The sequence below is a fragment of the Furipterus horrens genome, unplaced genomic scaffold (genome assembly GCF_987537825.1).
Source record: "Furipterus horrens unplaced genomic scaffold, mFurHor1.1.pri manual_scaffold_11, whole genome shotgun sequence".
Classification (NCBI taxonomy): Eukaryota; Metazoa; Chordata; class Mammalia; order Chiroptera; family Furipteridae; genus Furipterus; species Furipterus horrens.
The window spans coordinates 44989551-45015476 of NW_028327181.1; the positions used below are offsets into that span (position 1 = coordinate 44989551).

General features: G+C 50.9%; 1 protein-coding gene across 2 annotated transcripts; it reads left to right on the top strand.

Moving 5' to 3' along the window:
- The first annotated feature begins 2222 nt into the window (after positions 1-2222).
- Positions 2223-23826, top strand: SHMT1 (serine hydroxymethyltransferase 1). Of its 2 annotated transcripts, none has more exons than XM_090257886.1 (12): positions 2223-2348; positions 6529-6658; positions 7691-7836; positions 11885-12000; positions 12629-12789; positions 16054-16135; positions 16630-16842; positions 18189-18305; positions 19681-19803; positions 21516-21632; positions 22179-22289; positions 22594-23826. In XM_090257886.1, exons 2-12 carry the CDS (start codon positions 6563-6565, stop codon positions 22764-22766), a joined length of 1455 nt encoding a protein of 484 aa, XP_090114012.1. In that variant the 5' UTR covers positions 2223-2348; positions 6529-6562; the 3' UTR covers positions 22767-23826. The 2 variants fall into 2 exon arrangements, with proteins under 2 accessions (XP_090114012.1, XP_090114011.1); XM_090257885.1 differs by having other exon boundaries at positions 6544-6658.
- The last annotated feature ends 2100 nt before the right edge of the window (positions 23827-25926 follow it).

Consider the following 25926-nt stretch of genomic DNA (forward strand, 5'->3'; position numbering starts at 1 on the left):
TAGAAGCTGTAGAACAGATTCTTCAATGACACAGTAAGGAAGACTATTCAAGGGGGGACTCTTTCCATAGGTATAGGGACCACTGTGGGTGAGAGAGATGGGCTCAAGTCTGGATGTGGCTTGGGCAAGTTGGGATGTATAGCCAAGGAGCAGGGTGGGGGTCAGTGGATGGAAAATTAGATGAGGAAACACCCAGGGTAACTGGGATTCTGGCTAAACAGACCAGGCCAGGGTTATCAGACATCACCCAGATGGTGAACTGAGAAGTCCAAGCGGATATGGCAGATGGGGGTTTCTAGTCAAACTGACTTAGCAGCATCCTTGCGAAAATTGGACAATGCAGAGACTAACATGAGAGTCTAAAAGTCAGGCTGCAACGCAGTAGCTCCAAATCAGGGAGCTGCTTTAGTGTTTGTGATATTCCACGGAAAAAAACCAGCTGGTGGACTAGCAGACGTGAGCATACCATTTATTACTCACATTATAGTGGAGCGCCCCTGGCTGGTTTGGCTCAGTGGATTGAGCGTCGGCCTGCAAGCTAAGTGTCGCTGGTTCGATCTTCCAGTCAGGGCACATCAGAGAAGGAAAACTGACTCCAAAAAACCTCCGCTGCCTTGCGGCATACCTCTTCAGGGGAAAGGCTAAGGGAGTAAACCCCGACAGAAAATCCGGAGCCGGAGTCCCTAAGGCGGTTTGACGTTGTAGTCAACACCGGCAACTCCTGCGGCGCACCTGAAGCCAAGCTGTATTGACTCCGTCTTTCCCTTGGACCCTTCAGCTGCGAAGAGAGGGGGGGTCTGCTGCATGGGCAACAGCAGACCCTCCATATCACCCTGCCCAGGCTCTGTAGCTTCAGCTTCACTGGAGAGGACACTCCAGCATCATCGCAAGATGTCGATTTAACACGGGAGAAGACAGATACCGTGTCACTCCCGAGTCGGACTGCACAGCCATTCTCGGCGGTGCAGATAGACTCCTAAGAAGCTACACCATCGTCTCTCGAGACGGATGGCTGCCGACGATAGTGGAGCGCACGGAGGGCAGCTGGTGGGTGGGAGAGAGACCACACCTCCTCCAGTCTGAGGCTCGTTATAAGGGGTCCCAGACAAAGGAGGCTCCTGTCCTTAACGTGCCACCCAAACTACATTACCTCAGTGTGCACGTGCAGAAAGAAAAGGTCAAGAAGCCGTCACAGGGCAAGAAGCTCCTCCCAAAAGGAGATAGGGAGTTACAATCCATTCCCCAAACAGTACACATTCCCTCTGGCCAGGAGCCCCCTGGCCAGCCCTGTCACATGTGATGGGAGAGCCTGTATTGACTCCACACAGGCTTCATTGAAAAAGAGTTCAGGGGAGCCCTGGCCGTGGTGACTCAGTTGGTTGGAGCATCATCCCCTAAACTGAAAGGTTGTGGGTTCGATTCTGGATCAGAGCACATGCCTGGGTTGCAGGTTCTGCCTCAGGGTCTCATACTAGAGGCAATGGAGGAATGTTTCTCTCCCTCTCTCTCTCCCTCCCTCCCTTCCCCTCTCTCTGAAATCAATAAGCATGTCCCCAGGTGAAAATAAAATAAAAATTTTTTAAACAGTTCAGGAGAGCCTGAGTAGAATTTGGTCAAGGAGAGAATCTTTGTCCGCTCTTTTCCCTATAATTGTGCAGTCCCTTGGTTTTTATTATTATTATTTATATTCTAATATTTATTGAGCCCTTATTATGTGTCGGTCATAATGTTAAGTGTTTTAGATCTGTCTGTTAATCCTCCTGACAGCCATGCCAGGCAGATATAATTATCTCCAATTCAAAAATGAGACGTATGAAACTCAAAAGGTGAAGTGACTGGCATAGGATTCCACACGTACAGAGTAATGGCGTTGAAATTCAAACCCACGTTTGTCCTGTTTAAGTGACCCCTGTGCTAAACTGTAAGTAGGACAAAGAAAAAGTTAAATATAAGCAACTAAATTCACCCCCAACGCCGGGGCCTACCCAAGTTACCGGGACGGGCCCTCCGCTGCCTCCCCGGAGATCCCCGCCGCCCGGGCCTGCGGCCAGTCCAGGACCGCCCCGCAGGCCCCTCGCGAGCCCCCTCCCCAGGCCCGGGCTGCCAGGCCCGCCCACCGCCCCGCCGCAGACGGTAACGCCCCCGCACTCTGATTGGGCGCCTCCAGAGGCGGGGCGGGCTGGCGGCGCGCACCACGTGCGGAGTGGCACTCCGGCCGCTGCGGGCTATTCGCCGCTGTGCCGGCTCGGTGGGTCTCCTGGCGGGTGCGCGGCCCGGGGCGCGGTTCTGGGAGCTCCTGCAGCAGTTTGGGCCCAGGAGTCGCCAGGTGGTGCTCGGGATCCCCTTCGGTAGGTAGCCAGCTTCGGGTCCAGGGCCCGGCTGAGCGCTTTCTTCTGAGCGTCTTCTGGCTGCCCTCGCACCCGCTTGGGCTCTGAGAGGCCGGAGGGAGCGGGGAGCGCTTTGTTAGCGCCTGGGTGAGGGGCGGGCGGCGGCGCGGACGCAGCGCTCGTGCCCGGTCACACACAGATGCGTTAGGGATGGGGGCCTCAGCTTAACGCCTGCCGCTCTCCACTGAGCACTCTCGGGTGGAGCTTTTAAAATTGAAGTGCAGCCCTTCACCTCGCTACCGTCTTTACAGCAAAGCTGCGAGTCGAGTGCTATCCTGTACATGTAGCCCCTCTTACAGATGAGGGAGGAGAGACTCGGAGACAAGAGCCGATTTAGGCGCGCGCGACCCTACAGCTGGCAAAATGGCACAGCCCGCAATCGAACCGAGGCTCGCTGAAGGTCGCGCTGCGTCCGCGGCGCGCGGGCAGGTCCCCACCGGGAGGTCCGCGCCTGGCCTGTTGCCCCTGCGCGAGGAGGCGGGCGTCACACCCTGGGGTCCCTGGCCTGCGCCCCGCGCCCAGTGCTCGAGGTTCTGGATGTCAAGTGGACTCTGGTTAGACGCTTGCCATCAATCAGGCAGGTGCTCTGGAACCGCTAGTTTAGACTCTTACGGAATCCAACTTTTCGTTTTTTACTGGAGGGAACGTGCAGTGCGGGTGGCAATTATACTTTATTTAGTTCAGTGTGATGAAGAAGGAAGGGAACTAGAGGTAAAGCAGCCCAGATTCCCTTTATTATGGGACCTTAGACCACTTAGCTCTCTGAGCCTCAGTTTTCTCTTCTGTCGAGATCACAGAATCTGTGTGCGACAGGTGACATGCAACAGGGTGGTTCCACTTGTGACCAGGGCCCAGGGAAGACTGGGAAACCGACGATTTCGGTGTGTCTTCCAGCGGTTGGGGTGAGGGTCACGCCACACTGCAGTGAGCTGCACCCCTAAGCCGTCAAGTTGATGCATCCCACTCGGAGTCTTTGTCTTTCTTACTGTAATTCAGGATGCCCCAGGATATAATAGATAAAATTGACTTAACAGATATAATAGGTTGTATCTATAATTGAACTCTGAATGAAGAATTCAAACTTCTTCATGGTTAAAAAAAAGTTTAATGTGGACTTGAGGATATGGATTTAATGAGGGTATGATTTAAGTACTCCATGTGGGGCATGCCTTGATCCCCAGTGGTAACAGGAAGCAGGGGCAAAAACACAAGTGGGTGGGCAGTTAGAACGGGGCTGGTGGCCTGGGGAGGGTGTGCTGGCCACACATGCACTCTCACCCTGGAGTGAAAAAGAAACACGGTCTTAGAAATAGCATCTTTTGAATAAGGAAAAGATTTGCAACCAGCACAAAGGGCAGCAGGGTGACGCCTGGTGTGAAGTGAGTGAGTCCCAGTGGCTGGCTCACAGGAAGGCATTCCGCAGGCACTTCAGTTGCTTGGTGGTTGATGGTTATGTGCTTTTTTTTCCATTGCCATTTATCCCCCTATAGCCCCCTCTCCTCACTAGTCAATATTTAAAAGAAGCTTCTCTCTGAGATTCTGAGACCAGGGGGCCTATTTTGGCTCTGCTGCTTTTTTTGTGGGCCTACCACCTGCTGAGGTGTGTGTGTTGGCCCACACAGAGGTCTGTGGGTTGCGATGGCCATTCTTGAGTGCAGAGGTCGGCCTGAAGAAGTCATGGGCAAGGTGCCCAAACCATTCACATGCCTCTCCACCTCTGACGGAAATGCAGACCTGGCCCACCCTTGGCAAGGCGGTGCTGCTGTTGCCACAGAAGTGTCTGCTGCATTTAAGTACAAGTGCTTTTACCTTTGTTTTGCAGGGGTGGCTGCATTTCTGTTTGTGTGTGTGTGTGTGTGTGTGTGCGTGTTTAAAGATTTTATTTATTTACTCTTAGGGGGGAAGGCAGTGAGAAAGAGAGGGAGAGAAACATCAGCGTGTGAGAAATATATCGGTTGCCTCTCGCTCACCCCCAAGTGGGGACCTGGCCCACAACCCAGGCACGTGCCCTGACTGGGAATGGAACCAGCCACCTTTGGTTTGCAGGCCGGCGCTCAGTCCACTGGGTTGCAGGGGTGGCTGCATTTCTAATCTTCTTGTGCTTGTGGTAAAATAATGGCTGCTTTGAAAGCCCCAATTGGGAATTTCCTGGTTAAAGATTATTGATTGCTTCTTTTTAGTAGCTCTATCAGAGACTGAGGCGGATCACTGTAATTTGGGACTATGGGACTATTTTATTTAATGAGTATATTTGTCTAGCAAATTACAATGTGTATGAACTTGTATAGGGAAAACTACAGCCTTGGTGCTGTGTTTTTCTTTTACTCTAACTCCGCTACCACACTCAGGACACTCTGACACCAGCTGGGTGGGGGGCTTCCACAAAACCGCAGTTCTGTGACACCAGCTGGGGGTCTCCAGTTCAATTCCATTCTGATAATAACCAGAGTTCATTCAGTCCCGCAAGACCGCCCTCTTTCAGATGTCAGTCACATGGAGCAGGTCCCCAGGTTACCCACAACTTCTGTCCAACTTGGCTGCAAATCAGAAGTTCCTGTGCCCCCCTCCTTGAATTCCATCATTTGTTAGATCAGCTCATAGAACTCAGGGAAACCCTTAACATTTACCAGTTTTTTAAAAGATACAATATAGGATACAGGTAAACAGCCAGGGCAGGGTCTGGGCGAGTCCTGAGCACAGGAGCTTCTGTCCCGTGTAGTTGGGGTGTGTCACCCCGGCTTGTGGTTGTGTTCACTGACCTGGAAGCTCTGTGAGCCCCCTACTGTTGGGGTTTCACGGAGCTTCCGTGCACGGGCATGACTGATTATTAATCCATGTCCATTCCCTCTGGGAGAAGTGGGGGCGGGGGCTGAAGATCCCAAGCTTCTAATCAGGGCTCGGTCTCTGGCAACAGCCCACCCAGGAGCCACCCGGAGTCTCCGCATCAGAACAAGGTGCTCCCGTGCTCTTATCGCTCAGGAATGCACAAGGGCTTTAGGAACAGAGACCAATATGGATTTATTATTTCACAGTGCTCTTGGGAAGTGGGCTCTCTCATGATTGAATCTTTCTTAACTTCGATGTCCTCTCCTGGGAGAGGCCCCTGACAGCTGTGCCCAGCACCCAGCCCATGTCCTTCATGGCACTTTGCTCATTCCATCCTTCTGCATTTAGGGCACTTGTTTTGTTTGCTGCTCGTCTTCCCCATCAGGGAAGTCCCTTGAAGGCGGGGCCCCAGCCGGCCAAGTTCACCACTGTGTTCCCACTAGCAGTGCCGGGCAGCACGGAGAAGTCCTCGATAGTAGTTGTCGAGTGAATCCATTTTGGGTGAGAACTTACGAAATTGATGGAGAACTACAGAAAAGCTGCCAACTGTTTTGATAAGGGAGTTTGGTTCCTGTAAATATTTAAACTTTCCCACTAAGGGAGATGCCACTGATCACCAATTCTTGTTCTTCGTAGAAACATATGTTAAGAAATACACATTTTCCAATATTTTAATGGGATGCAGTTTTCTGACGAAAAATACCAACACGCAGATCTGAACTATAATTTTTATGGGGGGTTTATAGTTAAGCAGGTGCGAACTTTGACTCGCAGTTTCTGTAGGAACCCTGTGGGTACTTAGAGTGTGTGATTTGCAGTTTTGAGTCTGACCTTCATGGCCAACTTACTGTGCAGCCCTAGGCTACGATACTTTACTTCTCTGAGCCTCATTTTCATACCGGAAAAGTGGAAAAAATAACACTTGCATCAGCAATTCATTTGTTCAGGCATTTGGCAAATATTACTTCATGTCTGGCCGCACTGGATTCTGTGGGAGAGTTAAAAAAATAAAACATACAGTCCTTGCCTTCAAGGAAGTGAGATTAGTTGGAAAGATAAGCCATAAAGGCAGGCCAGAGCTTTCTGCTGGGTCAGGCTCCTCAGGAGCAGGGGCCGTTCTCATTGCTGACGGGATAAACAGGCGGAGTCCACAGTTCAGAAAGGAACCGAAAGTCCCGCACAGTGTTTTCGCAATAGAATATCTTCGTGTTTACCAAGCAGGTCTGAGGGAAAGGGTAAAAAATAGTGTCAATCCTTTAGCAACTCAGAGGACTAACAGGTTTCAACGGGCTTTGACTAAATTTCCTGTTGGAAGTTCTTCCATTTTTAGGCAACTTGGAACCCGTGCGATGGCGACTGCTGTCGGCAGGAGTAACAGGGACACCGACCTGTGGTCCTCGCACGACAAGATGCTGGCGCAGCCCCTGAAGGACAGCGACGCTGAGGTGAGCTTTGTGGGGTCTTCGTGGGTGTTCTTAAAGCAGAGTCTCTTATTTACTCTAGTTATAATCATAACGATAATCATCAGTATAAGAGTGTCAGATGTACAGGCAGCAGCTCACAAAGTGCTGAAAGCCCTTCCAGGGTACGTTTAAGTACTTCTGAGTTTCTTCAAAGTGCAGAGTGCTGTGCTGGCTGCTCTGGAGGGGGGCGGGGGGGAGGGGGGGTCACTGAGCTGGGACCCTTTTGATACAGTTCAGAGGAGTACATTTAGACACCAAAGCACATTTTATCAATTTTAAAAAAAAAATAAATTGACATTTTATTGTAAAGTTGGTTATTCACATAATCTTTTTTTTTTTTTAATTAATTTATTTTTAGAAAGAGGGGAAAGAAGAAAGAGAGGGAGAGAAACTTCACTGTGTGGTTGCCTCTCACGCGCCCCCAACTGGGGACCTGACGTGCAACCTAGTCATGTGCCCTGACTGGGAATCGAACCAGTGACACTTGGTTCATAGGCCGACGCTCAGTCCACTGAGCCACACCAGCCAGGGCTCTCAATGTATTTTTATAGCAGCTTTATACAGAAGATATCATTCAATTACCAACAAATCATCTATTTAAAGTACACAATTCAGTCGTTTCTTAGTGTCTTTACAGTCAATGTTAGAGCACTTCTGTTCTCCCACAAAGAGACCTTGACCCCATTAGCAATTGCGTGACCAGACTCCCAAACCACAGGCAACCACTGGTCTCCTTTCTGTGTTTACTTTAAGGAAGAGAAGCAAGGATTAAGGTTTGGGGAGGAAAAACTTGGTGCAATGTAGAAGTAAAGATAAGATGGCATACAATTAAAAATTAGGTGAGATACTCATTTTGAGTATATTCTGGGTTTGGTTATTTGGGTTATGGTCAGTGTCTGAGGGCAAAATATGGCTCTGTAACAGTGGCTTTTCTCTTTATTAGGTTATTGCTTTAATTAGAGTGAAATGTTGAACTAAAACATCCAAATGTTTAGTGTCTTTTTTTCTCATCAGGTTTACAACATCATTAAGAAGGAGAGTAACCGACAGAGGGTTGGATTAGAGCTGATCGCCTCTGAGAATTTCGCCAGCAGGGCAGTTTTGGAGGCCCTCGGCTCTTGCTTAAATAACAAGTACTCTGAGGGGTACCCCGGCCAGAGGTATGTGGATTTTATCAAAGGGCTGCTTCTGACTTAGTGGTGTGAGGTACAGAAGCCAAACCACATGAGGACTTCTGCTCCCTTCCTGCTCTCTGATGTGACGTTTGTCTGACGCTCAGCACGTGATAGCACGGGTACTCTGGGAGCAGCTGGACTGAAGGCCACTTTAGCAGTCCCTCTGGGGGGTTTCTAGAATAGCAGGCCAGTCCATAGAGGAGAATGGAGCTGCTGGACAGCTGTCCAGCCTCTGGAAGAAGGTCAGTAAGTGTGCAGAGTGATGTCTTGGAGGGTGGTGGTTGCTGTTTCAGGCGTGGCTTCAAGTGGCTTCCCACTTGAAGCTGTCGTACCAGAAACCGTTTCTGGGTTATTACAGATGTTGGGTTTCCATATGCAGCGATTTCAGTGAACCCTGTCACCCTGAGAACCATGGGACAGTCTGTTCCTTTTTTACTGTCACTGTCAGGCAAAGGTGATGATTACAGAATCCAATGGGTGGTTTTTGCAATTGTGTATGTGCGTGTCCCGAAGGATGCAGAGAAAGAAGGGCCACCCTCGGGGCTGAACTGGTATCGTCCCCTGAAACACCCTGAAGTTCTCTGTAGAGGGGCCGGACACCGGACTGATGCTCCAACAGCTTACCTCCCTTGTGCTGTGAATAACTACCCTTTGCACTGTGTCTTGACGAGCTCACTGGGTGTTCTCACAACTCACATCTCATTTGATCCTTGTGGCACCCCAGTAGGGAAAGTGGTGCTGTGTTCCACATTTTAAAGATGGGAAAGCTAAGGCTCACTAAAATTCAGTGACCTTTCACGTTTGCACATGGGGAGCAGGGCTGGGACTTGAATCCAGATGTTTTCAAACTGTGGTATGACCAAAAATATCTGGTCTTCATGCCTGGTTTCTGGTGCCTGAGCTCCTAAAACTCTAGGAATCTATGGTGATGGGAATGTCTTATTATTCATGACGAAAATACCTGAGTTTATGCTACCAAGGGGACTCTGGGTGAGCCCCTAGGTGGCATCAGGGTTGGGGCTGGGAGCCAGAAGGGCAAGGCGTAAGTAGAGGGCTGAGTTAATCACCAGCGGCCAATGGTTTGATCAGTCACACCTCATAATGAAACCTCTATAAAAACCCAAAACGGGGAGGTTTGGAGAGCTTCCCAGTTGGCGAACCACTGAGGTGCTGGGAGGGTGGTGTTTCTGGAGCCGGCATGGGGGCTCCGAGCCCTTTTCCCCATTCCTTGCCCCATGCATCTGACCAGCAGTAGTAAGTCAAGTGCTTTCCTGACTGAGTGGCTTAGGTGAGTCACTGAACCAGAGAAGGTGTTGTGGGAATCCCTGAGTTGTCAGACGGAAGTGGGAGCAGCCTGAGGGCCTGAGCCTGGCCCAGGAGGAGTCTGACACTCACTCCAGGTAGTGAGGTCAGAATTGAATTGAATTGTAGGAGAGTTGGTGTCAGAATTGGTTGGTGTGAGGAAAAAAACCCACGCATTTGACATCAGAAGTGTTCTTGAAAGGGACCAGGCCTGGGGTGGGTCTGCCTCAGGCTGGTCTGTACTGTGTGGGCTCCTGACTTCATGTAGGAAAGATTTCACAGCACTAGTCCAGGTGGCTATGAGGGTCCGATTATTAAAGTTGGGGACAGTGAAACAAGGACGGGCCTAGGATAGAAGAAGCAACAAGGGAGACTGGGCTGCCTGAGCTCACTGGGAAGCCAGAGAAAAGGGGCCTTGGGGACAGGTTCGGGAGGTTGGCCCGGGATGAGCTGCCACTGCCCACTGCTCCTTGGTTGCAAGTCTGTGGGGTCCCTCACAGTTTAGGAGATGCTCGCCTGTGGGGGAAGAAAAGGGGAGAGGGAAAGGTGTGGGCATGCTCCTGGAGGGAGAGAGACTGCGGGGGCACTGCGGGTTTGGAGGGCTGGGAGTCTTGGGCGGTCTTAGGGAAAGACCTCAATACAGTATTCATCAGCTTTTCTGGGTGTGTCCTTTCAGGGCTGTGGGTTCCACTGATTGGTCAGCACCAGGGCAGGGGGTCTAAACCACATGACCAGCTATATGCCAGGGAAGGAAAGGCCACTCTGGGGGCGAGGTCTGGCAGCAGTTTTGCCCGGTGCTTGGCACCCAGGACCTTTCGCCCCAACGACCTTCTATATCTGGCTGTAAATTGCTCAACCAGTTTTCTTAGCTGTTTCAGTTTCCCCATTCCAGCTGCCAAGGAATTTTCCTAGCTTCTTACTAACCAGCTTCATTGTGAGTAAAATCCTTTCATTTCCCCTTTTTCCTTATTATGGTCAAATAGGCACAAGAGAAAATTTACCCCTTTTAAGTGTACAGTTCGATGGCATTAAACACATTAACAGTGTGGTGCAACCATCGCTCCATCCATCTCCGGGACTTCTTCATTTTGCGTAAATAAAGCTCGGCACCCATTAAAGAGTTACTCCACCAACAAGCACATGAAAAAGTGCTCAACATCACTAACCATTCAGGAAATGCACATCAAAACCACAATGGGCTATCATATCACCACACACCCATTAGGACAGCCACTGTCGTAAACAAAGGAAGTGTTGGTGAGAACGGAGAGGAACTGTAACCCTCGAGCACTGCTGGTAGAAATGTAAAATGTGCAAGCCACTGTGGAAAACAATATGGAAGTCCCTAAAAATTAAAAAATATAATTTCCATATAACCCAGCAATTCCACTTCTGGGTATATATTCAACAGAATTGGGAGCAGGACCTCTAACAGATAATTGTACAACCATGTTCACAGCAGCGTTATTCACAATAGCAAACAGATGGGAGCGGCCCAGCTGTCCATGGATGGACAAGTGGATACGCAGATGTGATCTATCCATACAGTAGAATGTCCTTCAGCCTAAAAAGGAAGGAAATCCTGTCACATGCTACAAGGGTAAATCTTCAGGACATTATGCTAAATGAAATAGACTGGTCACAAAAGACACAAACTATATGATTCCACTTATATGCGGACTAAGTGTAGTCAGAATCACAGAAATGGAAAGTAGAATGATGGTCCCTGGGGGCTGGGGAGGAAGACATGGGGAGTTGTTGAGTGAGTGTAGAGTTTCAGTTTTGCAAGATGAAAAAGCCCTAGAGATCTGTTGCACAATCTGAATAGTCTTACCAATATGTGGTACTTAATACTACTTACTAAACTCTGTGCTTAAAAATGGTTAAGATGGAGCCCTGGCAGGTGTGATTCAGTTGGTTGGAGTATTGGCCTGTAACCAAAAGGTTGTAGGTTCGATTCCCGGTCAGGGGACATACCTAGGTTTAGGTCTCCGTCCCTGGTCCAGACGCGTACGAAGCATGTATGGGAGGCAACCAATTGATGTTTCTCTCACATCAGTGTTTTTTTCTCTGTCCCTTCCTCTCTCTTTAAAAGCAGTGAAAAAAGAATGTCCTTGGGTGAGGATAAAAAAAAAAAATAGTTGTGATGGTAAACTTTATGTTATTTTTTTACTATAACAAAAAATAAATATACATTTAATTTAAAAATTTTAAAGCTTTTTGTGAGCACAAGGCATAAATGTTAAAAATTTCTTTGGGACTGAGTTGACTTATTAGTATGTATACAGATAAAAACCATAAATATATGCTAAATTTTGATATATAATTATTAAATGAAAAGTACAATTTTATTAGAAATACAAAAACAAAGAAAACAGCAACTCCCTCCTCCTGTTCCTCCACCCAGCCCCAGGTCAACCGCCATCCATGACCTGTCTCTGACTGTGACTCCCCCTGGCACCTCACAGATGGGGAATCACGCCGTCGGCACCGGCTCACTTCACATTGCAGAAAGCGAGTGCAGGGTTCACCCTGCGGCCTGTTACAGTCCCCTTATAGACAAGGCACCACCTGCGCAGTGTCACAGCACCCGCCCTGAGGGAAGATGAGTGGCATGGGGTCTGCCCCCGTCTCCACTTTTCGTCCTTCTGCCCCTTTGCGCGCTTTGCTGGCCTCTGCCGAGCACAGGGCCAGGCCAGGGGGGCCTGAGTCCCCTGCTTTTCTCACGCAGGTATTACGGTGGCACTGAGTTTATCGATGAGCTGGAGACCCTCTGTCAGAAGCGAGCGCTGCAGGTCTATGGTCTGGACCCCCAGTGCTGGGGGGTCAACGTCCAGCCCTACTCTGGTAATGAGAGGGTCTGGCTGGGCTGGGCCCAGTCCCCTGGGGCAGAGGGACAGGGAGAGGGGTCCTGAGAGGGATGGTTGCCCGTGAACAGAAGTTACAAACCAGTGAAGCCTCCCCTGGGTGTGTCTTTCTCCAAGTCCTTGGCCCCTGGCCGTTCTCACCCCTCAAGGATAGCATCCTGTCCCTGACCGTCCCCCTTCCCTTCCTCTTGCGGGGGTTGGTGCAAGGGACCTGGGGCCTCGAGGAATGTGCCATTGTTATCTGTCCAAAGTCTGCGCCTCTCCTTTGAAAGGCCAGAACTCAGGGTTTGGGGTAAGAAGGTGCCAACTGAGAAGGCAAGATGGGACACCTAATCCTCAAATCCATCTTAGAAAGTGCAGTGCAGGCTCTTTTATGCGAAGGGAAGGGAAAATGGGAAGGGCTGTTCTGGTAAGAACTCCAGGCTGAAGCAGGCCTGGGAATGGCAGGGGTTCCCTAGCGGGAGTCCCAGAGGAGCAGTTCACTGTTACATAATGGTGGACACCTGGTCTGGCGGCTCTTGGTTGATTGCATAGTGGCCAAGCTTGGGGTCCTGCTGGCTGCCTCATGGGCAGAAGCAATGGTACCTCCTCTGGTCTGCCCGGCCCAGGGTCCCCTGCCAACTTCGCAGTGTACACCGCCCTGGTGGAACCCCACGGACGCATCATGGGCCTGGACCTGCCCGATGGAGGTCACCTGACCCATGGGTTCATGACAGATAAGAAGAAGATCTCTGCTACATCCATCTTTTTTGAATCTATGCCCTATAAGGTAAGAGTCTCTACATAGCTCTGTAGTCTGTCTCCTGAGAAAGCCTCCAATGTCTGTGTTTGGCTGCACCAAAGTCCTGTTCACCTGCCACTATAGGACATCTCCACTTTTCACCATGTGTAATTTCCCTGCCCTGGGGACTCCTCAGACATACAGGGGAAGCTGGGGACAGTTGGGAGGAACACAGGGAGCCAGGTTGGGGATGCAACTGCACAGGAGGGTCCAGCCACAGCAGGGATACTGACTGCTGCAGAACTAGGGGCAGTGATAGCTGGGATGACAATTCCAGCAACCAGGGCCACCGTGCCCAGGCCCCTAGTGACAGCAGCACATCCCTCGCTCCAGCTCTGGGACAGCAGCCCCACCATCAGCACCTAGACCACCCTCCTCAGCACCGTGAGAGCCAGCCCACGTGTCCATGATGAGACTGACACATGTTTCTGTGGGGACCCTTGTCATTTGTAAACAGTTTGGTCCCCAAAAAATGCATGTAAGATTCATGGGCTCATGAAGGGATAAGTCACTATGATCTATAAAGATCATTAAAGATATGGGTAGAAAAGAGGTAATTTGAAGACTTGTTTATGGTGCACCCTGTGTACAGGATGATTCTTTCTCGTGTCCAGAAAACTCTCTGCTCATGGTGTTTATTGATGATGGGCTGGCTATTCCTGGGTAGTTCCGTGTGCCCCGTCATGAGCAAAGGGACCCACGCATTGTTATGCTCGGTTGAGTATCAGACACATAATTTTATCCTCTTGTTCTTTCTTGGCGTCCTGTGGTCATTGTTGCGTATCCTTGATTGTTTGCTGACTGTTTGTCTCAGTTCTAGTATCTGCACATACACTTTTTCTGTGCAAGTGATGGTTCATTTCTTTTCATGGAAAGCTATGGTGTTTCTGGTCACAGGTATCCGCATTGGCCGGTGCTGACCTTGAAGATGGATTTTGAAACATGGCAGCAGTAACACAGCGCTCTGTCTTTGCACTTAGGACACAAAAGGCGACCCCGGCAGTCTTTTACCATGAAACTAGTGGTGGCAGTGTGATCACCAGCTTGCTTCCCACCCTTAGACAAGGCCTTTGGGGAACCTTATGCTTTTTGGCCCAGTTTCTGCTGCTACTGAAGAGCCTTCCTGGCATTAGCAGGCCCGGCGCTGCACCCCAGTTTCACACATAGCCACCCTGTCTTTGACATGCACTGTGTGGGCTGCGGCCTCGTGGACAGGGGAAGGCCCTCCCCGTTGTGGGCCTGCGGGGCTGTGGGGTGGCTGGGACCCAGACCCTGGCCAGCTTGGCCGGCTCACCCGCTGTAGGGGCTCCTGTGGGCCCCAGCCTTGGTGGTCAGGCAGCAGGACACAAACCCGCTGAGTCTCATGCAGCAAAACCGCAGCCCTCCTCTGCCCATGTGGCTGCCTCCCTGGCCTGCCCGTCAGGCCCCTGCCCACTGTGGGACTCCTTTCAGCTTCTGGGCAGCTGCCCAGCACCGCATCGCCCTGTGGGGAAACGTGGACCTTCTGTCGCTCGCCCTTGTCCTCTGTGACTAAGGAGCCCTCCTTTCTTCCTGTCGAGGCCTGTGCACCGCTCTGGCCCCAGGACAGTTTGTTACAAATGCCTGTGAATTCTTCCAGGAGCCATTTTATTGTCAAAATTTCAAGATTAAAAAAAAAACTTAAAAAATAACCCCACAAGTTTCAAAAACAAAATATGGAGAGAGAGAGAGAGAGAGTAGCAGCAGTTTGGGGTGACTATGTGTTTACAAACTTTTTTAGATTGATGTCCTTTTTTTTTTTTTTACCTGTGGATCAGCCATTGATTTTTCATCCAGGTAAGTTTCTTTATTGCGTTTAGGTGACTGAGAAAGAATCAGCTACACCCTTAAAATACAAAACCAAACCACAGCTCGTCCTTCAGCCAGCCTTTCCACATGACTTCGTGGTTCCCATAACCTGGCCACAAGCTTCTGTGATTGTGTTGACCTGAAAGTGCTTTGTTAATTTGGAAAGGGTCTCCACCGCCCCCCAGATCCTTCCCTCCATGGGGTGGGGGCTTCAGCACGGGAAGTTTCTCACACACCTCCTCCTAGAGGGCTTCCATGCCCCCCCCCCAATCTTTCCTATAGGAAGCCCTGTGATTGCTTGCGCTTTCCTGTAGCATAAATGCGTTCACATAACTTGAATACACCAAACTTACTAAGAAATATGTGGCTAGAAAAGAATAAAGTGGCTTTACCTTTCACGTGTCAATGGATCCGCAGTCCCTCTGGAATTGGGTTTCTGTGCGTGGTTGAGGTAGGGGAGCAGATCACGTTTTGTTCAGGGTGGATATCCGGGTGCCTTGTGCCTTTTGTTGGAGGCCCGCACTCTCCCTGCAGTGCCCCTGCGGTCCCTGCAGCTGTCCCTGCAGGGCCCCCGCTGTCCTCCAGCGTGGATGGCCGCCATCGACATCACGATGGGTCCTCTTCCTGGCGCTCCCTGTCAGATTGTCCTTTCACAAGCACACACATCCTTAATTATTGTCTAAGTGTTTTTAAATTTCAGTCATGTTTTGTGTAGAGGTCTTATACATCTTTTGTTAGATATTTTGTGGTTTTTGAAACTAAGGTAATGATATAATTATTAACATTTCATTTTCTTCTTTTTAACTACTTATATGTATATGGATATAACTGCTTTTTGGCTTTTGACCCTGTACCCAGTGACCTCCCTAACTCAGTTACTAATTCTAATGGTTTGCTTCTAGTCTTGGATTTTCCAGGTGCACAGTCATGGTGTCTGTGAGTTATGTCAGCTTTTTCATGCCTTCTAACCCTTTGGCCTTCACTTCTTCCGGCCTCCTTGGACCTGGACCGGGAGCGCTGCTGGCAGGACTGTGCCTCACTACTGAAGGTCACTGCGTCTCAGCAGCTGCGCGGTGTGGCGCTTGCTCACCTGCCACTCCTATCTCATTCTGCAGTGGCTTTTTGGTTCCTTCTCATCCCTGGAGAGCCCTGGGGACGGGGCTCACTTTTCCCCCTGGGACCCTTCCGGGCCTCATGGATCCGTGAGCGACACTGGATTGTCCGCCCCACTTGTGCCGGCCAAATACTCTGGTGCTCCTCTGCACCTTCAAGGCCTGGCCTGGGACAGTTTTCTGTTTTCATGGTGGAGTAGAGCAGATGGCTTTGGGCACATGGAAGAAGTCATCGTTGACAGCTGGGGCAATGGCAGGTGGGAGGGAGGCTGGAGAGGCCGCCTGAGTCTGCTGTGTCCGTCACGTCCCACAGGTGAACCCCGACACCGGCTACGTCAACTATGACCAACTGGAGGAGAGTGCCCGCCTCTTCCACCCGAAGCTGATTATTGCAGGTGATGAACAGGGCAGAAGCAGCTGTCTTAGTCACCAGTCCCAGGTCTCTTACAAAGCGAAGACGTGGCCACGTGATGACGTGCCTCACCCCGTCCTTGCTCACTGCTAGTTTCTGCCTTGGATAGCTGAGCTTCTTGGGTCTAAGTATATTCTTTTCTTTCAGGACAAATGTTTATTTTACCACCATTAGTACTAGGTGGAATAAGTATGAGGCTGTTCTCAGAGAAGCATCTAGAAATGTTAATTATTGACTATTGGGGGTGGTAATATTAGTTGGGGGCCATCCTGACCACCATGACATTGACGGAGCAGAGATCAGGGTGGTTGCCTTTGGCACAAAGATGTTGTTCAAGAATATTCTTCATTTCTTTTCTCAGATTTTAGAGTGAGAAACCTCCAAGCTTTCACACACATATATCCAGAGGCCACCTTGCAGCTGACTCTCGTTTGGCCGTAGATAGCTCTGACAATGGTCTCACCTTTGCCATCCTAGGAACCAGCTGCTACTCCCGAAACCTGGACTATGCTCGATTGCGGAAGATTGCTGATGACAATGGGGCATACCTCATGGCCGACATGGCGCACATCAGCGGACTGGTGGCAGCGGGTGTGGTGCCCTCCCCCTTCGAACACTGCCACGTGGTGTCAACCACCACCCACAAGACCCTGAGAGGCTGCCGAGCCGGCATGATCTTCTACAGGCGAGGTGTGCTCCTGAGCATGGGGTGCTGGCGTTTGCCTTTCCCCTCTGGGTGTTCACATTTAGTTTAGGAAGCTGGGATCCTTTGAAGATATTAGGATTCCTGAAAGAGCTACTTCGGAGGGGACAGGCTCCATAGAAGGGATCTAGAAAGAAACCCTGAGCACGCTGTCCAGGTCCTGGGAGAGGAGGAAGAGTATTGTGCTGGGTGTCAGCATTCATTGGCTCAGCTAATGCCCCTCGTGAGGCAGGTGTTGGAGTGAAAGGAAGGATGTGTGTGTGTACAGGAGGCCTCCCAGGACAACACTATTCTGGTGAACTTACTGTAGTCCGCCCTGTTTCTCCTAGAGGAAGACTCACACTAATCAAACTATAAGTTATTGATGTATAAATCATAGTAACCGTTTTATCATATTAGTGAGGAATTTCTCTTTTCAGTCATAGAATGCTTACAGCACACATGTATGGAGGTGTGCCCATTATTATGGGATTCCCATACATGAGAAAGCCAAAGAAGTGATCAGGCCATCATTCAGCCCGTGGCGGGACCTGTGCATGCAACTGGCATTAGCAGAGAAACCAGCCCTGTGGAGACTGGATTTCTCTTTACCCCCAAATCAGGAGCTCCTTGCCCAAGCTCCCAGACACACACATGTACCCACTGGAAGCCTCTAAACTCTTCTGAGGTCCTTCGGTTGTGTTGAGGTTTCTGCAGCAGGTAGCCATTCCCACCTGCCTCGGACATGTTTTTCTCTCTGGATGTTGTGATTTGTTTGACCCAGTCAGCTGCAGCAGAGCCTGGCTGGGCCCCTCGCGCACCGTGGCCTTGGGCCAGTTGTGCAGCCTCTCTGTGCCTCCCTTCCTCACCTCCAGAGCAGGAGTCATCCCCGCAGTACCGGCTCCTCTGGACCGCTCTCATGCTGAGAGCAATCCTGGCTCACAGGCAGCTCTATGGAGACATTCGCAGTTGCTATTACTGATTATTAACTTTCTCCGAAAGGAACCTTATTCCCCTTATCTGCCCACAAGAGTTGTCTCCCTCAAAGTAGTCATCCTAGAAGCTGCTCTTTGACCCTTCTTCGAGGAAGTATGCCCAAGGAGTATTCTTTGTTACAATCTCTTTGGAGGGAAATTTTGAGCCTTTCATTTAATCTGTGAAAGGGTGGTCTGCCCACGTTGGGAAGCAAGCCCCCCGCTGCCCTGCAGCTTTTCATTACCAGGGCTCGCCTCCAGGAGTAGACACCGGGCTTGTGCTGAGCGCCCCCATAGCCAGTCTGGGTTTGAGTCCAGGCAGGGAGAAGAAAGGGAACAGCCTATCTATTGTTCCCATTCTGATGGTTTTCTTCTTCCAGGAGTGCGCAGCGTGGATCCAAAAACTGGCGAAGAGCTTCTGTACAACCTGGAGTCGCTCATCAACTCTGCTGTGTTCCCGGGACTGCAGGGAGGTCCCCACAACCATGCCATTGCAGGTAAAGGTTCACCAGACCTAACCCCGAGCCCTCGGAGCGTGTGCCCCCGCCCACGGCAACCCCGTGCACTCAGTCTGTGGGTTCTCCCACTTTGGTTCATCTCGAGGCCCCTAACTCCCATCTCATCTGTCCACCCAAGTTTGTGCCAGGACTGCTGCGCTGGGGAGAAACTAGAGGAATACCTCCGTCTAGGCGACGCTAACAGGGGAGACAAGGGAAACTGGTGATTGGTGTAAGGCAGGGACATGTGTGGCCACCCCTAGGCAAACTGAGGGGCAGGCCGTTTTATGTACAGCTCTCTTTAAGAAATAACAGGGAAGGAATGCGAACTCTGGAAGAAGGCATAGCAAAGGGGGTGCAATTAGCAAGGACAAAATGCCTCTCCCCTGACCTCCTGGGGGTAGAGGCACCTGGGTTGGACCCCAGCCTCCTTGACTGCAGGGCCCCGCCAACAGCTCCCGGATCTGTCTGAGTCCACAACCCCCCAGCAGGCAGTCACTGACGTGTCCCTTCTTGGCACAAGTGGCTTAGAAAACCTGTGAGATCCCAAGAGTTATTCCGCTGTCTTCCTTGGAATAAAGCAATTGCTAGAGGAGCACAGGACAAAGGTGTAAGTTCTCCGTCAAGAGAAGAGCCAGTGTTTCCAAATGGGAGAGAAGGACTCGGCGACCGAGGCACGTAGGTGCCCGAGCGCGGGGCTGGGCGCCACCAGCGTGTTTCCACGTCCTCTGTTGGTCTAGGAGCTCAGCGCCTGCAGTTCCTTCAACCCTCAGGTGGTGGCATTGCCCAGCCTCCAACTACTCTAGGCCTTTTCCAGTCATTTCCACGCACACTGACTGGAGGCCTCTGTGGCGGGATTCTGGCACATGCATTTCGCAGTCTCCTCCGCTTTCTGTGCCCCACATGCAGCCCTCAGGATTGAACACAAGGTGCCAGAGAGGTCTGGGCGTGCAGGGTAGGACAGGCTCCCCTCTCACCTGGACTCTGATCTGAAAGAGCTGCGTAATTTCGCATCAAAGCATCAGCTTTTAGGGCAGTCGAGCAATCGTTTTCACATGTCAAGCTTAAAAAGGACTGTAAAATCTATGTTGCTTAAGAGCAGCTTTCCTGTGGCAATTTTATAAGCACAAAACTTCTGTGCCTGGAAGAAAGGCTACCTCAAAAGCACCTCCTCCAGCAGAAGAGGTCTGGGGGTTTAGCCAGGTAATTTTAGGGGTAAAAATATATGTCATTGTTGGGGAGGGGGGCGGTAAATGTAATCCACCCCTTCTCGTGACACTGAAAAGGAAGCCTGAGTGGAAACAAGGTGTTTTTGACTGTCAGTTTGTCTTTTGATCCCGCCCTTCCTACTTGACCCATTGTCTCTTCCTGCCAGGAGTTGCCGTGGCTCTGAAGCAAGCCATGACTCCAGAATTCAAACTTTACCAGCGCCAGGTGGTGGCCAACTGCAGGGTTCTGGCTGAGGCTTTGCTGGAGCTGGGCTACAAAGTAGTAACAGGTACCAAAAGAAACTTTGGTGGCACCCACAGACCCCAGGCCGGGACCCTGCTCCTCGTGGGTGCACGAAGCCTCACCCTGCAGTTCACCCAGTCAGCGGGCGGCTACAGGGGGTGGCCTTGGCACTGCGGCTACAGGTGGGGCAGGAGTCTGGACCAAGTCTAGAGGAGTCAGTGCTGAGCGGATGCCTTTCTGGGGGAGGGCCTTGCTCAGAGGTGCTGGCCACCTGTGGCCCGCACAGTTAGGATGGCAGTTCTCCTGGCGGACAGTGCACTGGGTTCCCTTGAAGAAGGGTAGCTTTACTCTGCTCACAAGGCTGCCAGGTATGCTAGCAGCAGGTGGTCCAGGAAGGTGGGTCCTAATCCCCTGTAGGGCAGGTGCCTGCTGCCCTTTGCAGGGGTTACAGCCCCCAGCCTGACGAGTGGGCTCCCCACCAAACCTGGCGAGCCGCACAGCTGGGGCAAACGCCGCCTTCTCAGCAGAACTGGCTGCACCTCTTTTCTGTTTCCCTTTACTCCCTCTTTGCTTTCTCCTTCATCCTCCACGTCTTCCAAACAAAGCCCCAGGAACCCCAGTCATCACAAGGACTGAGGTCATACCCCCTCTGGCTACAGGCAGCTCTGGCAGCCCTGCCTCTCGCTTGGAGCCTCCCAGCGAGCCTCTCCCTCTCCTGAGTGCCCAGGCCTGTCCTTGCCCCTCGTTTGCTCTGAAGACGCGGTGCAGGCAGCGGAAGCAGATTATGGTGACGATGACTGTAGCCAGCATTTCTGGTGCCGGCCTCATGCCTAGCACTGGTCAAGCACCCTATACAGTACCTGGTTAAAATCTCACGACAGCCTTGCATGTTGGTGGTCATATTTTATAGATAGGCGTCTGAGGTTCCAGTGTTGAGCTGCCCGACTGAATCCACATGGCTAGTAAGTGGGAGGCTGTGGGGACCGGGACCTAAGCTCTGAGCTGTGGGGTCCAGAGCTAAGCATTAACTTAGTTCACCTGCATCTTTGAACTCATCAGTGTTGCCCAAGTCACTGACTTGGTATTAATGAGAGTTCAAAGTGAAAAGATCCAGGTACTTGAAAGACTTCTGGGAGAGCTTGGGCCAGTTCCAGAATGTTCTTGTAGTCTCAATAGCTTCGTCTGCACCACTTTGATAGTATCACCCTCTTCATTCACAGGATTAGGGCTAAAATACATGACAGGCCAGCAGTGCCTGGCGCCTAACATGTGCTCACTGAAGGAGGTGGTACCCACTGTTACCATGAGACACTCTTTCCTACTCTGGCGCTGCCGCAGAGGGAGCCTTGCAAATCGATATCCGAGCTGTGTGGGAGCTTCGCAAGTGATTTGCCAAAGAAAACAGAAGCACTGAGCAAGCTGTCTCTCCCCAGACAAGCTTTCAGCCTCTACCAGCAGCCAGTGTGCTGGGTCACTGCGTGGACAGTATGGTCACTTTCCTCTCGGCCTCCCCACCTCCCACCACCCCTCATCATCAGGCACCTTCTCTACACTGCTCTGTCCTCTGCCAAACTCGTAGGTCCTGGAGCATCTTTTCTTTACAGGTGATGAAAGCCTTCCAGGACACATGGCGGGGCGCTCACCTCCCTGACCCCGTCTGCTTTAGCCCCTTCCTCCCCAACCCTGACTTAAGACGAGACATTTCTCTTGGCGTGGCATTGACTGTCTGCATTCCTGTATGTCCAACTTGGTTTCCAGGTGGTTCTGACAACCATTTGATCCTTGTGGATCTTCGTTCCAAAGGCACGGATGGTGGCAGGGCTGAGAAGGTGCTAGAAGCCTGTTCTATTGCCTGCAACAAGAACACCTGCCCAGGTAAGAATCCTCCTTGGTTTTCCCTTCCACATCTCTCCCATCTGCACTTAGAGGCAGTCACAGCTGGTGGTGATTGGCTCTGCAGACAAACCTCAGCTGATTTGGGGGGATAAGCACAGCACGCTGGGTGGGAGTGGAGTTGTGGCTCTCTCCTGGACTGCTCGCTCTGATAGGCTGTAGCCCTGCCAGGGACGGGACGTTGACAGAGTGTGCTTAGAGGTGAGAAGACTTTGGATGAGGGAGACAGGGGCCACTGGAAAACAGGCTGGATTTCTCTGTGGGCCTTTCATAAGGCATGGGTGTCACAGTGCAAACCCAGACAGAAGTTAGCCTCCCTTTTAGGAGCAAAGGCCACGTCATAGTCAAAATGTGCTCGCTGCCTGGGCCTTTGCTTCCACCTCTAGTGTGGAAATCACTTGTGCTCTTTAATCCAACCGCCATCTGCAGGCCTGTTCTTTTTGCCCAAGTGCCCCTTCGTAGTGCACAGTGGTCAGTGGTGAGCTTGGGTGCGACCCAAGTATTGCACAGAGCCTGTTTATGTTGAAGGTGACAAAAGCGCACTGAGGCCCAGTGGGCTGCGACTGGGGACCCCAGCACTGACATCCCGAGGATTTCTGGAAAAAGAGTTCCAAAAAGTAGCCCTCTTCATTCACAAAGGTAAGGACGTGGGTTTGGAAATGTGCCACATCATATTGTGTATACGGAGTCTTTGGACAGCTGTGACCTAGCCACTGAAGGACAGTTCTGAGTCAAGGCTGAGCGCTGGGGACAGGAAACAGCAGAAATCACTTAGCAAACCATCTGATCTAAGATATAAACTTGTCCTGCCCAAGGGTGCATACAAGAAATCAATTCTGGGGTGAATGTTAGTACCTATAGCTGTCACAGCCCCAGACGGGGTATTTGGGTCTATGGGGTGTAGCTCCTAGTCCCAGAGGACTCATTTGTCTCTACCACACAGGGATAGAGCTGACTCTGCAGATTCAGAACGATGTTGGTGCCAAGGCCACCCTGAAGGAGTTCAAGGAGAAACTGTCAGGGGACGAAAGGCACCTTAGGGCCATCAGAGCCCTCCGGGAGGAGGTGGAGAGCTTCGCGTCCACCTTCCCTCTGCCCGGCCTGCTTGACTCTTAGAGGAGCCACCCGGCTGCACCTGCCCCAGTGCCGGAGCATCAGGACTGCCCGAGGCACTTCCCCAAGGGCACGGTCCCACACAGGCACTGGTCAGCTTCTGCGGGCTCACTGAGGGCTTTCTTTTAGGGCTTTCCTCACGTTAGCTTCACGCATCAAAGTCTGTGCGAGCCCTACTGTTAGTAAGGCTGAGACAAATTATTAAGGAGTTTACATCTGAACCTCACTACTTTCTCACAGCTTGATCTATAATTATTCTGCAAAGATGAAATATTATGTAGCCTTAATTCATTTAAGTAGTGGGGCAGGGCACAGCCATTGGGAGGGCTGCAATTGTTTTGCTCACCCTTCTCTTCGCGTTCCTGGGCCTCCTCCAACACCTGCAGCGCACACACACCCGAGTTTGCAGCCTGTCAAGGCAGCCCGCATTTTGTTAGCCAGCAGGACACCAACGGAGAACTGAGTTATGGCCTTACAACTGGAGAGGGAAATTCTCCTAAAGCTTCTGCTATGTGCTTTCAGTCAGGATTCTAAGTTAGACACGTCTATACAAGGTGCCCCTGGTGTGTGGGTTTCTCTATCAGCAACTTGGTGCGCAGTGGAAATGGTCTTCACCATACACCCCTGGGCAGGAGGGAGGGCCTGGGGTACCTACTCCTCTCCTGCCCTCCATGAGAGAACTCCCTCCTGTAATCAGGAAGCCTAATGTTACCTTCCCGAAGAAACTTTATTTTTCATAAAGCTGAAGTGCAAAACATAAATTACCATTTTTAATAAGCACAATCATATTTTTAACCACAGAATTTCTACAAGAATTATAGCTTTAAAAAATACAACCAATTTTTTATATTTCAAAAATAACTCAAATAAATTAATTTCTTAAAAAGTACACTACTCAACTATTTGTTTGGCATTTACTCCGGTGCAGCCATACCTCCCAGCTGCTGTCACACACGACTGTCATACTTGCGCTTGCCACTGTGACAACCGCAGCCCACGTGGTGGTCAGGTTCATATTCACAAACACAAACGTGCAGTAATAAAATACTTATCAAAAAAATAACATTTCCTCACAGACTACGTTTTTCACTGCAACCTTAAAGGCAGCGTTTCTCTCAGCCCAACTTGGGTCACCAGCCAGCCAATGTCGGGCAGGCAGCGGGCGAGGAGCCCGTGGTCCAACCTGGAAGGCTCCTGTGACCTAGGGTCCAGTATGTTGGCACTTATTCCAAGTGGGGACAGCGGCTGCAGTCTCTCTGGATGTGGGTGACACCTTGGCATGCCCACATCTATGCCTCAATTTGGGGGCTCCTATGCACTGAAACAGCACTCCCTGCAAGGGCCTGACCCCTTCCCAGAGGGAGACAAAAGGACATCTCCAAGGCCCCGCGCAGCCTACCCGTCAGCCGCGCACTCACTCCCAGGGGCCTGGGGCCCCACACCAGCTGCTGCGTCCATTGCAAAGTGCTCATTCCATCCCTCCTGTGTCCTCCTTTCCATGTACGTAACTAAACCTTAACAGACAAGGCCACATGAGGTCAGTGCTCAACAGAGAAAGGGCTCCAGAAAACTTGGTGTGCTCCAACCTTATCAGCTGAGACAGTTTTTGCTTCTAGCCAGAAGTAGAAATTTGATGTTTTCCTTTTTGCAGTCCATTAACACCATCTCTTTTATTAAAGATTCCAGTTTTTTCACTATCACAGTGTCAGAGAAAAGCCAGAAAGCTGGCCGGTTTGATTCAAAGAATGAACCAAAACACTTTTTTCTGCACTCTGCAGGGAATGGGAGGTGACATCTAACTGCTGGCTGGGGTGGAGGCCAGCCACACCTACCACGGGTCCCCACCAGCTGAGTGCGACCACGTGTGCCAAGGAAACATGGCAGCAGCAGCAGGTCCAGGGAGGCGGGGCGTGCATCTGGCAGAAGTGGGTGGTCAGTGAACATGCGCAACCTTCCACTGCTCTTGGCCTCCAGACATGTCACTGAAACGCAACAGGCCTGGCATTTAGGGTAGAATCGAATGGACTCCCTTGGATTTTGAAGTGCGATTCCTTTGGGGTTGAAGTCTACTATACTTTAAATATAGTAACAACTTGAAATAAAGTTAAAAGCTAGATGGGAAATGACAGGCAAGCTATCATGGCCCATTTCCAGATTCTGGTATAATGTGTATCACTTCAGCCACAGTAGTCAATTGTGGAAAAGCCACAATTTCTAAAACCCAAAGACTCCACTAAAGGAGCAAGGCCCCTGGGAAGCAGGTGTGAGGCAGCCGCTCAGGCTGGGTGCCCAGCACCACAGGCGCAGTGAGAGGCTGTAGCTGTTCTCTCAACCGGAGCCGCTGGAAATCACTCCTGCAGAACTGCCGGCCCAGCCAGGCTCAGCCAGCACGGACAGCTTTTCCAGAGGAAGGGAGGCCAGAAATTGGAAGTCAAGAAACCTCCGCATTTCAGTGCCTGGGCCTTCACAGGAAGGAATAATAAGGGGCATTGATGTCCTTTCTTTGTGGGAAGTGTTTTCAATGTTTTATTAACACTTACTAACCTATTACTAGAAGAGAACCTCAAACGCAAATTGTTGAAGAGAAAATTACCCCACTGCAGGGGCTCCCCACAATTAAGATTATGGGTGCAGCTGAGACTCCAGTAGGTCCTTGTTCTCCAAAGCAGAGGGGCAGCTTCAGTCTGCTGCCTCAGTCCCAACGGGCTCAGTCCAAGTGCCACTTTCATCCCTTTGAGGAGAAACATACTTGGGGTCAAGCCATCCTTTGAAACAGTCACACTGAAAAGTTAAGATTTTAACCAAAATTGAAATCCTAGAGTTCACGCACTAGACAGGGAAGTCAACTTGCCTTCATGAAGAAACAACTCTGAAAGAAAATGACTACAGGGGTGCTTTGTGTGAAAGGTGAGCAATTAAGTATCTGTTCAAAAAAGAAAACAAAACGAACCAACTCCAGTGGGGTGCTAGCAGTTTGCTCTTTCTGTGGTGGCCCTGCAGTGTTCTGTTTACACCTGACTGGTCTCGCCTTCGAGTCCTTGGCCTTCGGAACCATCCTGGAGGCAGAGCTGCTGAGCAAACACCCTCCAAAGCAGACGTCTGTGTAGTGTGTGGCCTTCGCTCCGAGGAGGCCAAGTCTGGCTGACCTGCCTGCATCAGTTTC